The sequence below is a fragment of the Halyomorpha halys genome, unplaced genomic scaffold, assembly GCF_000696795.3.
Source record: "Halyomorpha halys isolate HHAL.00 unplaced genomic scaffold, Hhal_1.1 Scaffold720.1, whole genome shotgun sequence".
NCBI lineage: Eukaryota > Metazoa > Arthropoda > Insecta > Hemiptera > Pentatomidae > Halyomorpha > Halyomorpha halys.
The window spans coordinates 237,083-250,842 of record NW_027110122.1 but is presented as its reverse complement, the minus strand read 5'-3'; the positions used below and the strand labels follow the sequence as shown (position 1 = coordinate 250,842).

General features: G+C 30.9%; 1 protein-coding gene across 2 annotated transcripts in view; it reads right to left on the bottom strand.

Annotated features, from left to right (window-relative positions):
• Window positions 1–187: 187 nt before the first annotated feature.
• Window positions 188–13,760, bottom strand: part of LOC106685643 (protein TMEPAI) — a 101,400-nt gene continuing 87,827 nt past the window's right edge. For both annotated transcript variants that reach the window (XM_067048192.1, XM_024359719.2), the window contains exons 2-4: window positions 6,539–6,712; window positions 4,501–4,655; window positions 188–2,595 (exon numbers count right to left, since the gene is read on the bottom strand). In XM_067048192.1, the coding sequence (XP_066904293.1) occupies window positions 2,478–2,595; window positions 4,501–4,655; window positions 6,539–6,712 (447 nt within the window). In that variant the 3' untranslated portion in view covers window positions 188–2,477. The remainder of the gene's footprint in view (window positions 2,596–4,500; window positions 4,656–6,538; window positions 6,713–13,760) is intronic.

Sequence of the window (13,760 nt, the reverse complement as noted above, 5' to 3'; positions counted from 1 at the left end):
TTGATTGATATTGTAGAAAAAGTTTGTTTATACTTGAATGTGGTTTATATTTGAATGAGGTAAAGATAATTTTTACTAATCTGCTCTATATGAGTATACAATTGTAATAAAATGTTTGAATCGATGAATAGTGTAAAAATAAAACAAATTCATTAATAAAATGGGATGGGGAGAAATAAACTTCATATTGCCTTACAAAAACATTACTTTTATTTAATTCTTTTTCCCATTATGTAGACTGTCACAAAGAAATTGTTTATTAATAATGTTATCACTTTTTTTTTTTTTTAGTTTGTTTAATATCCTGTCATTTAAGGTCCAATTTATTTTTATAGCAATTAGGGTTACCAAATGAATGAGATTTCAATTCAGATATCAGTGCAGTGATACTTATCTAAATTGCAAATTGAATTTCTTGGATTGTAATGTATTATTGTTACAACAAGTAAATAATGGATTACAACAAAGCAAAGCTTACTTTAATTTCTAACTCTCAGTATAAGTAGATTATTCATCAACTGGTACCCCTAATTGGAATTTATGTTTATGGAAGTCAATGAAATTTGATTAATATACTGGAAACCATATCAAAAGAATTTTTAAAAAAGAAAAAAAAAGTGAAAAAGAAATGTACGCAGTAATGTTATTAACTGGTACATATTAAACAATAAATTCTTATTAATTGTCTATATATATATTAACTGGAAAGATTTATATATATTATATATATTGATGCAGTCTGGGTTTTTATCACAAGTACTTGCTTCCAGGCGATAGCTTAGGCCGCTAATGGGCTGTGCTATCACCTTCCAATAACATTTAAGTATATTACAATATAAGTGCGCAGGTACAACTGGGATTCAGTTAACAATCAGCACATTTATGTTGGCAGTATCTTCAACTACCTTTACATATACTTCTGCTTTTCTTCTTAACTGTGTATATATAAAGGTCAATATGTGTTTATATGTTGTTTGTGTGTATATATATTTATATATAATTAAACCTATATATAACTATATATACAATAATTATTGTGCTCTGTATTTACATTCAGTCGACCTTAGACATAATGTGCACCTTAAAACAATAATGCATATATACAAAGTATTATTATTTTTTTTTGACACCGATTAAATTTTTAAATGATTTTTCCCTTAATTTTAGATACAATTTAATTTTTAAAAATGAAACACATCGTGAACATGTAATAACATTTACATCATTTAATTTACATTATTCATTTATTATAACAAATTATGCGCTATGTTTCTCTTAAAGTTTTAAATCTTCTACTAATAGCTTGTTCAGCCGAGACCTGATCAGGAAATGATTGAATATAAATACTCATTTAACGGTTTTATTGAGAAGAATATTTGTCTTTGGATTTATAATGATTTGATCTAGTCCTTTCAACCACTTATCTTTCTTTTAATCTGCTTCTCATAACACCATTAGTTTTATAAATAACTATTGTATATTTTCATAAGTAGGAAAATTACTACTATCAAATTAGAAAAACAAAACAAAAATGACAATATGTCTATTATTCAACATGTACAGAGAAGATAGATAAAATAAATGATTTAATATATCTATAGATATAGACTACCAGAAGGCTCTGTGTTAAAAAAATGCCATCACCTGTTTAATAATTTCATCTTTATTTTTTCTATATTTAGCAAGAATATAGTCTACACAGAACATGTGATTCATTTTGGGCAAGTATGGTGCAGAGATTAAGGGCATGGAGGGAGGAAGGAGGCTAAACATCATTTCCATACATACATATGTACATATATATGTATATATGTATATGTATGTATCCTTAACATATAAGGGTGTCTACACATACATAGTTTAGTATGTATATGTAAAAATCTTAAAGCCTTTATAGAAGAGTATAAAATATAAATTATAAATTGTTTTATTTATTAGCAATCCCACTAGAAACACCCTTTATAAAGCTATTAATATTTATATATTTATAATATAATACATGCTTTTAAAAACAATATATAGGAGGACAAAAGTTTTCGAAAAACAAAATAAACAATATTTTTTTATAAATATCAAATTCAACTAGAGTTTTTTCACTGATGTTTCTCCAATAGCGATAGATCTAACAATCACACAGTAGGGGGGAGTGTAGAAGCTAAGGGACATAGGGTACATTGTACATTTACAATTTGCACTAGCTACAGTTCGTCGAATAAATTAAAATCGTTTCGACCTATTTATATTTATCCAAATAGTCTTTTCATTAACTTTTTCGTTATAAATATCGAAATCCATTAACAATCACACTCACTCCACTAGAGTCGTTAGTGGCCGGAAATGTCTCACTTCACAAAATTAAATAATGTCTTTATTGCCAGTGTTCAAGAAGGGAGAGGGAGAGATAAAGTGTCCAATCGCACATCGTTTAACAAATGGAATATATATATATATAAATAGAGGCAGGCAGGTGCCGAAGATCAGAGAAGTGGAGGCGACCGTGGTTTGGGCTTCGCAGACGTAGGTGCTGTCAAGCAGGGCACCATCGTCAGCGCAGACAATCGCTTCCCCGCTGGGACCTGCACTGTTGGTGGGGACCTGCAATAAATAACATCATTTATTAAAACTTTTAATGAAAAAAGATTAATTTAATAAATACTCTATTCACTCTAAAAACAAAATTATTAAAACTATAACAATTTTTTTCTATTGCAATTAGTCCTTTATTTAACTATTGTTAAATGTAAATCTACTTTTTATATTTTAATTTCTATTTTGTCTCAAAAACAGTTGCAGTCATAATAACATTTTCTTCCTTCTTCTGTCGGCAATTTGCTTTCTTATTCAGAATTAGAAGAGATTTCTCTACTAGCATCTATCTAACCTTCTTATAAAATAAGAACCTATTCTAGAATAATAAAATTGGGTCCATACACTGAATATTGAAATGGATTTGTAATTTTAGAAGTTTTTTTTTTTTAAATAGTAAGAAAAAAAGATTCCTTTTCACTAATATGTTCAAGAGTCTCCAGAAATATGGTAAGAGACAGTAATATTGGAACATCTCTTTTCTGCTATGTGCCTAAAAGATTTTCTGAAATATATTGTAATAAAGGTTGCTGCCTCATATTGAGAGCATTTAGGAGAAATATCAGCGTGGCTTCTGTAAAGGTAAGTTTACTAAAGACCAGATATTCATCTTATAAACCATTCTAAAGCGAGGAAGAAAATGCCATATCGAAATGCACTATCTATTTGTGAACTTGCCTAAATATCAATGGGTTTTCTGTAAATGTAAATCTACTACAGACCAGATATTCACAAAATGAGCTGTTCTAGAGCAAGGAAGAGAATACCAGATCTAAACGGATCACCTATTGGAGGACCTTAGAACTGCTTAAGATATCATACTATATGAGCCTCTGTACCATACGATGAAATATCTCAATAAACCTATTAATTTTATCCACCTGGTAAATTTGCTCATTTGAAATGAACAATATTGTGTGTGTTCAAGGAGTTTTCTCCAGACTATCTGGAGAAATATCAAAGCTCTGATAGTGGCATTCAATGAAGAGACTCCCTCGCTTATTTGCTCTTAAATATTGGTTTGGAAAAATCTATAGGAGGTTCAATGATCCAGACAAGTAGAATAATTATTATTTGGATGGCACAAACGTTGGGGCTATACTGATAAACTTGACATGGAGATCAAAAGCTGCAGAAGAATCCTCTCCTGTTATTGATAATCCTGTGAAGAAGTTAGGACTTGCTGTACCTCTAAAACCAAATACATATTTGTTGGTTAAACCAGAGGTCTTAACGAACATTATGTCCAGGTTAATCCTTACTCATTCAAATGATTTGATCACTTTGTGCACCAGTAGTCACAGGTTTATGCAAGTCATGGCATTTCGGTTGAAACAAGGAGATGGAGTAAATCGATGCTATTTCATACTGCATTAGAATCGGAGAGCCAATGGAATATCGAGAGCCACAAAAAAAAAAAATTATATAGGATATTGATCAGATTAGTTTTCACATATCAATCAGGAACATGGTCTGCTCAAAGTCTGATAGAGATTTCTCAGCATTTAAGGAAAAATCCAGAGATGCATTTATGGCCCACAGGAAAATTGTTTAACACGGGGAAGGCGCAAAAACAGAGAAGTATGCTCTTTGCTTAGTGAGCCTGATGTAAGAATTGTCATGCTTAGTAGGATGGACTTTACATACAATGTCGTAAGGACTCCATGAGATCCTCTCAAAACCTGAATGGCAAAGAAATGTATAGCACCAGACCAGAAGTAGGCTGGAGCTTCAATATGTGTTGGAGAAGATTCGAGGAACTAGTTTTATGTTTAGATTTGGAGGAAAGCTGCAATTCACTAAACTAGTAGAAGACCAGGATTCAGTAAAGGGTTTAGGGAAGATTGAGTGTCAGTTATGAGTAAATATTAGGCATATATATATATCCTTTATAAATATTTATAAATTACTGACCTGTTGGATACAGAGTTGGACCGGATGACCGACCAGTCGTGGGGCGGCGAGGATAGAGCACCTGCCGATGCAGATCGGTAAGGCGGTGGCGACTCTCCCTCCAGCACTGTCCTGTTCGGGGGCGCTCGGATACATTTTTGGTAGATTTCACTCTCCTGAAATTAACAATTTATTGATTCACTATAATTTAATAAGAGTTTAGAGATAATTTAAGTAAGCATAAAAACTCAGTTGTTGGTATTTATTTGAGGTATGGAGATGAAAAACAAGATAAATTCAAAGTTGAAAAATATCATTTTACTCTTCTAAATATCAAATTATAAAAATAAATAAATTGGATTTATCTAATTTTGGTAAATATATCGAAAAAAGTAAAAAAAAAACTAGTAGCTAAAAAGCTTATAAAAAAAAAAAAAATGTTATTCTTTACATTATTAAACATTAATATCAAGCAATTATATAAAAAAGAAATAATGAAAAAAAATTTCATGATTTTTTGTGATATCGCCACTAAGTATTTTAATTTTTTTTTTAAATTGACCACTCCTCTGTAGTTCTATTAGGTACTCCAAGTAGCTGTTTTAATTTATCAATATTGTTAATAGATTTTTAATATGAAAGCAGTATTAACAATAGTAAAAAGAATACACAATATTTCACCATATGTATATTTTTCATTTTAAAAAAACAATATTTCTCCAGTAAATACATACAAATTGATGGCTTGTGTTATTTAATTGTATCTTTGAATTACAATTGCAAAAAATTAAAATTATTTTCTAATAAATATCCGATGATTTACAAAAAACAAAATAAAGTAAAAGATGTCTACATTTTTTAATAAAAAAATCAGAAAATTCAGAAGCATTAGGTAAGAAGATATTATTTTTTGAACAACAAGGAAATGATGTAGTCAACATTCAGGATTAGGTAGCAATTTTAATATTGGCTAGACAAGCCCCTATAGGATTTCTCAATATGAGAATCAATGAAAGATAAAACAGAAAAGGAATTCCCTATAATGGCAGGGAAGCTGCCCTGGAGTTCAATCAATCGAAGCTGGGAGTCCAATTCTTTTCTCAATGAACCACTCCACTATGTCCTTTAATGCAGTAAACATTTATATGTTAATAAGCTGGATAAGACAAAGCAAACCAATGGTTGAATCATTTTATTTTGTTGCAGGACAAACATATTTTTCTTTGTTGATTTTGTACCATCCATCTACCATAGTAGAATCACTGATGGTCAATTAGAGTGGTCAGTAGGACTTGACAACTAAATAAAGTAGGCTAAAATATATTCTGTTATCAAAAGCTTATCAGAGTTGATTATGTTTTGAATAATACAACGTGACAACATATTGTGCAAAATAAAGTATGAAAAAGTTGCACTCACTTTCACCAATATTTATTTATTTTTATTTACTAAGTTTCAGCTCTTAAACCTTCATCAGGCCTATTTGTTATTTTAATGGCTATCCAACATGGTTGATGCCTTTATTTTCTTTATTAATTCAGTGATTGTTTACTTTTAAACATATCATCATACCTTGGTATAATTATTCTTTTAAAACATCCATTTCTTCAGATTGCATTAGGAAATCTTTTACTAATTGATTGTTATACTTGTCTGATAAGAATGAAGATGAAGTCGAAAAGAAAAAAAATTAGAGAAAGGTTGAGTACTGAAGAACTTCCATTTTTAAGCCTTTGGAACATTAATTTTGAAATATTTAATGTTTATAGTGTGGGAGGTCTGGCCTACGCTTACACTTCAAGACGTAAGTTTAATTTTAATTAAAAATTATATATATTAATTTGTATTTTATTAATTTCATCTTCAAACCTAATTTTATATGTTACAATTTGATAATATATTCATGGTAGATTTAATACAGAAAAATATAAATGTAACCTGGCTATTAATAACTTTTATGGTCGAATTAATCTAAATTAACTAAATAGATAAAAGAATATTGATGATTTAGGAGTTTTCAATTGAAACAGTGAGGTTTAAAACAAGAAGAGAGGGTTACCTGCTGGGAGTCCCTGATGTGTATCCTGGCAGAGGAACCGTAGGGCAACTCCTCGCCATCGGGGAGGGGGATGGAGGGCGGTAGGCCGAGCTCGAGGTCGGTAGAGACAGAGTGGAGCCGGACCTGCCTGTCCCTCTCCGCCCCCAGACCTCCGCCTCCTGGCACCGCTAGCATCTGCAACAGGGTCCCAGCCACTTGTTAGTGCTTCGTATGGGTATGAAGGATATGTAGTGTCTGCAGATGTGTTTTGGAGCAAGAGGAAGTCCTCAGTAATGGAGTAATGACTGAAGGATGGCAAAGGCTGGAGTGTTATGGTAAGGACAATGGATGAATGGGAGCAATATCATGGTAACTAGGGTTATGCAGAGTTTGCAGAAGTGTTGAAGATTGGGAAGAATATCAGTAGGATATGTAGGATGGGGAATTATGGCCAGGGAAAGGCAGAGAAAATTATGGCAAGAGGGAATGTAGAGATGTATCAGAGGAATAGGAAGGCTGGAGGAAGTACTGGCTAGGATAGAGGGAACAAACATCAGAGTACTTGGGGTATAAATATATACAGTGTAGGCAGCAGAATGAAAGTACTGGAGGAAGTTCTGAAGGAGAAATAGGATAAGGGGGAGTGAATATGCATAAATATATATCTTGTATATAGTATCCACAGAAATACAAGCTCTTTGGAAGCTTCATCAAGAAGTTACAAGAAGTAGAATTATTTGCCTAATTCATAGATCAAATTTGATAATAGTGTTTGCAGTATTAAAAGTGCTTGATGGAAGTTTGGTGGAAGTAGGATAGAGATTATGACAAGAGTATTCAAATAACAATTATAATAATCAATTATTATCTACAGTAATTATTAAATTAATATCTTACTGTTATTAAAATTTAACTACAGTCTATTATACAGGATTGTTAACAAAATCTTTATTTTCCTTCTTTGGTCCCTGAAAGTAAATATTAAACAATAACAGTTGTTTATGCTAATATTTTGTCCTCGTATTTCAAAGGATTATTTAAAATTTAGTGAAGATGACCGGTCTCTGATGAAGTCCCTTGCATGGTGAGGAGAAACTATTAGGATGAAAAATTGATTCCCTTGAAGAAAAAGCCAAAAGTATTTGACAACAAAAAAACTCCACAAATCTTTTCTATTCTTCATAGATATTAATTTTAAATTAATTTTATTCATTGTAAATAATGAATTTAAATCTCAGATATTTTTATGAATAAAAAAAAGCTATAACACCATTTGGTTTCCCAACAGTTTGGACAGTACTGGTCCTAAAAAAAGTAGAAAGGGTGATATAAGTCTCGAAAATTGATTAAGATGGAATCAAGTATTATAAAGTGGTAGTATTTCTTTTGAGAGTAAGCTTAAAAGTTGAGCATATTCTTAATGTTTTAATATAGTATTAAAAATCGCTTAGAATCTAGTTCAATGGGTAATTTCATACTACTGCTCAAAGTATTTTTTCTCTCAAACTGCAACTATCTTTCAATTAAATTGTAGGAAGATAGTCCGAGGAAGATATCCTTAACATAATAATCACTCACTATACCACTCTTTAAATAGAACATTACAATAATATTGAAACGCAAATACCATTAAACATCAAAAGACAGTTTTAGATTTAATTTGGATTAAATAATCTTTATCTTGTAAAGATAATTTATAATAAAAACTCTTTAAAAAAATAATAATAGTAAAATAACTGTTGAACAGGTGCTTATAACATTAGGATTTACTTTAACCGACAATAGACTCATTAGCTCTTAATCTTGACTCTTAGACTATTTGCGTTCTCGTCTAGACGGATGGCAGCCTTCGATGTAACGTGAAATATTCTCCGGGAAATGTGACAACTGGCAGACAGAGTGTAATAATCTCCAAGCCAGACGGCGCCGTTGCTTAAACAAATGTGTGTCATTCAGTTATCAATTCAAAGTTAAATGAGTTTGATAACTGAAGTGGTTCCTGCGCGGTTTAGTTGCGATCGAAATCGACTTAACTAATGCGGGGGGGGGGGAGGAGAGTGAGAGAGAGAGAGAGAGAGAGAGAGAAGATAAAAAATAAAATAAATAAACAAATACGCAAATTATCTTATCATACATTAGTTATAACCGGATACGGGATTTGTCGAACACCTGGCAGCCGATATAGATCAACACAGACATTGTCGCAGTAGACATAATCTCATCAAAATTCATAAGGCATTGTGTAAAAGTGGAGGCAACAGGAATTTCGGCAAGTGTAATGGACGTTGTGAGGAAGTTGCTCAGTCGCCATTATTTAACTAGAGGCTATGAGAAGTGAATGTACGAGGTTTCTCAATGAGAGGCATTTGTTATAAGCAATCAACATTCGATTAGATTAAGTTTAAGATGTTATCATTCACCCGAAAGATAAAGCGATCCATTACGATTATGGCAGGGACATCGCTATGGTATGAATTGGATGGACTTGTAAACCCCTCCCCCTCATATTATTTTGAAAATTTAAAAAGTTTGAATTTTAAGAAAAACAACCGAAAATGTCGGTAAAATATTTTACTCAAAGAGTTACTAAATTAAAAAAAAAATAAAAATACCATTCGTATAGAAATGGGGATTTCTGAAATATAATAAATCTTTAAGGAATAAAAAAAAATGATTTTATGTATAATAATTCCACTTCTCTTGAGACTGGTAAATATTGTTATAATAGCAAGGTGTGATAGTGTTAAATTGGTAATAACTAAAAGTTTAATATTAATGAAATAGGAACGTAATAGTGTAATTTTACCTGAAACTAGAGATATGGGCAGAATAGCTTGCGAATATTTTTTTTTTTTAATATTTTATGTGAGTGTAAATATTTATTTAAGATGGCCGAAACGTTGGACTTTGAAGGTAATAAAGAATGTTTTGAGGCTTAAATTTGTTTACAATTGATTTTACTTAAATAAAAAGAAATTAATGGTTCATATTTGATACAACACTTGGGAAAAATTATTTGAGATAAACAAGGTAAAATTGCCACGAAAATGGCTCAGAATTACCATGGATGACTTAAATGAGTTGTTGATAGATGACCGTATGTGGAGAAGATGGTCAAAGGGGAGGAGGTGCGGTCAGCAAATGAACAAAAGCTTATTTTAGTTTTTCCTTAGAGTCAAGTAGTTGACTCTAGTCAGAATCTGAAGAATAAGATGGAATTATTTTATTTTTATTTTCTATATCTCGTGTAATGTTATTTAGCAATTATTAATAATAATAATTATATTTGTTTTACATCCGGTAAATATAAATCAAAATAATAAAAGTGTAAGGTAGTAGGGCTTAGTAACGAACAGATCCCTGAGATCGTAATAAACGCTGAACTGACGGGTAAACGTCCGAGGGGTAGACCGAAACGTAGATGGGAGGATTGCGTTAAAAAACTGATTTAGTAGACTTTGGAGGGTTTGGAGGAGCGTCACTAGGCCTTTATTATTATTATGTTATTGGTTTACAACAGTAATATTTATGTATTAATTTATTACTATTATCACTGTCAGCTTTCTATTTAAGTAATATAATATTTTGACTTCCCCCTCAACAAAGCGTTGTAAGAACCATGCAGTGAAATGTCGAGATGAATAAAAAATATTAAAGAATTTTATGGATAATTAATAATTAGAAAACAGAAAAAATACATACATGAGCTCGAATCGGAAAAATAAGAGATCGCCCTGTGTCGCTATCTTTTTTAAAATGTTGTATTAGTGGCAGGAACAAAATCGATAATTGTTATTTTTATTTTTGTGGTATTGTGAAATCTTGTAGACTTTGCGCCTGTAGATGACTTAGTAGGCCGGAACGTGGAGTAAACAATAATAAAATTATAAAAATATGATACAATTATCATCACCCCATTTTAGCTGAATGTTAATAATCTGTTTTCGGTGTAAGAGCATGGCTTACTAAATAAATTGGAGCAGGAATTTATACCGAGCTCAAAAAAATTAGCAACACTTATTTTTTTCTATTAATTATTATGCCTCGGAATAAGTTAAACAGATTCCAAGACAACATTAACTCTTGACTCAACTCCCCGTCCTAATTTTATTTATTAATTTGGTATCTAATCTTTTTCCGATTCCTTGATCAGGAGTTATGCTTAGTAATACTTACTTTGTTAGTTAATTTCTATATAAACTAATTTCGGGTTAAATTAAGCTCTGGAATAAGTTCAGCCCAGAACTAATTTTCCATGAGTTCAAACGGGAACTAGACATTTTTTTAAGTCCTGGACTAGCTATATTGTCGGGTAAGTTAGGTGGATTTCATTATTAAAATTACAACATTAAAACTAGATTTATTTTATTTGAAAAAAAAATCCAGTAATTACTTTCAAATTCATTTTATTACAGGTTGGAAAAAGATGTTATGATAAATAATTAGTTGCTCATCAACAGATAAGTCCCAAAGGGTTTATTTTCAGGTATCAATTTACACCCTTTATTCACTTCTCTATTCTTAGTAATTTATAAATGTAATAATAATATGTAAATGTCAATAATCACTTGAAATAAAAATAATTTTTAAACTGAAAAAAACGTTTTTAGGAAAACATTGTTTGAAAACAGCAATAATGAAAGATAAAAAAATAAGTTTGTTAGAAACATTTTTTTAAAAATTTAAAATTACCTATACACGAATTAATAATAAGTAAAAAATATAAACAATTACAAAGATATTTTGGCTCAATCTCAAGAAATATTTAGGTTTGTAAATGGTTATGAATTAGTGAATTGATGTATATATATTTAAATTGAATTTTTCTACGTAAATTTATTGAGGAGAATTATAAACTTTATTGTAACTATATGTTAATTGTAAACTGTTAATTGGAAATATTTTTATTTGCAGAACTGTATAATGGGCAGAGGGGGCCCGAAACGCTGTTCAAATGTTAAAAGAAGTGAATAATGGGAGTAAATTAATTCATAAAAATAAAGATAATAAAGTTTTATGACAGAATATTTTTTTCTGTAAAATGTTAAAACCATATTAACTTTAATCGTAGAACATCTGTCAATTTTTTTATTTAGAATTTGACATACTCCGTGGATTGTGCTGAAGACTGGTAATAATACTGTAGCAGCCATACTTTGCGTCCCTTGTGGCTTTTCGGGAACTTGATTGTTTTTCGGACATTAGTTCAGTATAAAACTAATAGCTTTAGAAACAGAGAACGATGAAGACAGAACATTTTATAAACTATTTTGCTCTAAGTACACCTCATATAGTTGAGGGTGGAATATACAAACTTCAAATAATTTATGTAATGAATAAATCTATTTTCATATAGTTAAATAATTGCGTCAATGTATGAGAAAATTAATGCATGAGAATGGCCTAGACTAGCTATACGCATCTCCTGACGTCTCACAATATGGTAATCAACCAATAACGATGGGAGACTCGAGGTAATATCGATTATAGTCCATATCGATAGGTCAAATTTTCTCACCTATTATCACTACTTGTTTTTCCGAAGCTGTGCCCTTTTTCTCGCAGCAATTTTCAGCAAATCGATTCATGGCATGACGTGAATAATATGAAATATTATTAATAATAATAAATATTATGAGGCTATATTATATTGTCAGTTACTATGTTTTACGAATGCACGCCTCAATTATTTGCATAATGACAATTCCAAGAATAAGTTTTTAGTTTTGAATGAACAAAAGTTACGCTGCTTATGTATTGACAATATTGCGAAAATATAACATAACAAATAAGAATTAAATCTGTACCGCTACAATCCATGAATAATCAGTACTTTGTAAAGAAGTACTGTTACTAGACCAACGGTTTTGCAAGGAGGTGATTTGGTCAGAATCATGCTCGGCCGCCAAAATTTTACCCAATAATGCTGGATGAACCCAGAGGGTTCCCGAACCACAGCTACAGGCAACTACTACAGTCGGATTCGACCCCGAGTTCTTAGAGTTAGTAGTTCATTGCCTTACGAATGAGCTACCGACTCCCACAAATATAACATTAACTGAAAATTATGAATAATTGCATAACTTTGTCAATACAAAGCATAAATATAGTTACTATTACAATTTTTTTTTTTATCCTTGTATCCCATTGAAGAGCTATTCAGATTAACTTATCGGAATCGCTGTTAAATAAATATTGACTGACTTAAGTGGGAATCGAAACCATAAATATTTGAACCAGACACTCTTGCTTAAACATTTTAGGCTCCTTCTGTACTTGGCTTCTTTTTTATCCATACCAATCGAATGGAAAAAAAATAATAGAATTAATTACATTTTTATCCAAATAAAGTATATGAAAGAAAACTTGGCCTTTATCAAATAGAAATTTAGTGAAATATGAGTAAAATATTGTTTATCAAATTCACTGATGAATTCTATGAAATATTAGTCCAAACTCTCAGTAAATCTAGGTTTGTTTTACCTGAAGCCAGCCAGAGACGTACAATGAAACGTTCGTCCTTGTTATTAATTTACATCTGATTAAGAAAAACATTGGCAGTTTAGCAAACGTTGTCGATGAAAATAGAGACCTGTTAGAGCTTACGAATTATTGACGTCAGCGAATCGCAAATAAAGTCAATCTGGATTCGTTACTACTCTAACAGTCTGATTCAGTTATAAATAAGATCAAGGTTTTCTTTTTTTATTGTATAATTTCAGTGTCATGGGCAAGATTATATTTAAATTATTTTAGCAAAAATAAAAATAATCTCACTAAATTAACTATCAAAAGTGGTTTTGTGGTTAGTAAATGGTTTGTTTTGACTTGTTATTGTAAACTATAATGTAATTTATTGGTTTACTATATAAATATTTTTTAGTTTGTGTGAGTGTGAGAGAGAGAGAGAGAGGGAGGGAGGGAAAGAGCGAAGGCAGACATCCAAGGGCAGCTTTCACTTTTGGCCAGTGAGAAAGTGCCTGGATCAATACCGGGGTCGTCTGCGCTTCCCAAGGCTGTTCGGCTCCCCTCTTGTTGTTGTCTGTCAGTCTGTCTGAATCGCTCTATTTCTCTATGTATATCTGTGTATATATGTACATATTTATATATATTTACATTTATCAACATTAATCAGACCACATTATTAAAAAAATAGAAATTTATTTATTTATAACTTGTTATAATTTTAATCTATTTAGGTACAAAGAAAAATAAAAAATCCTGAACTGTGCTAAAATTTATA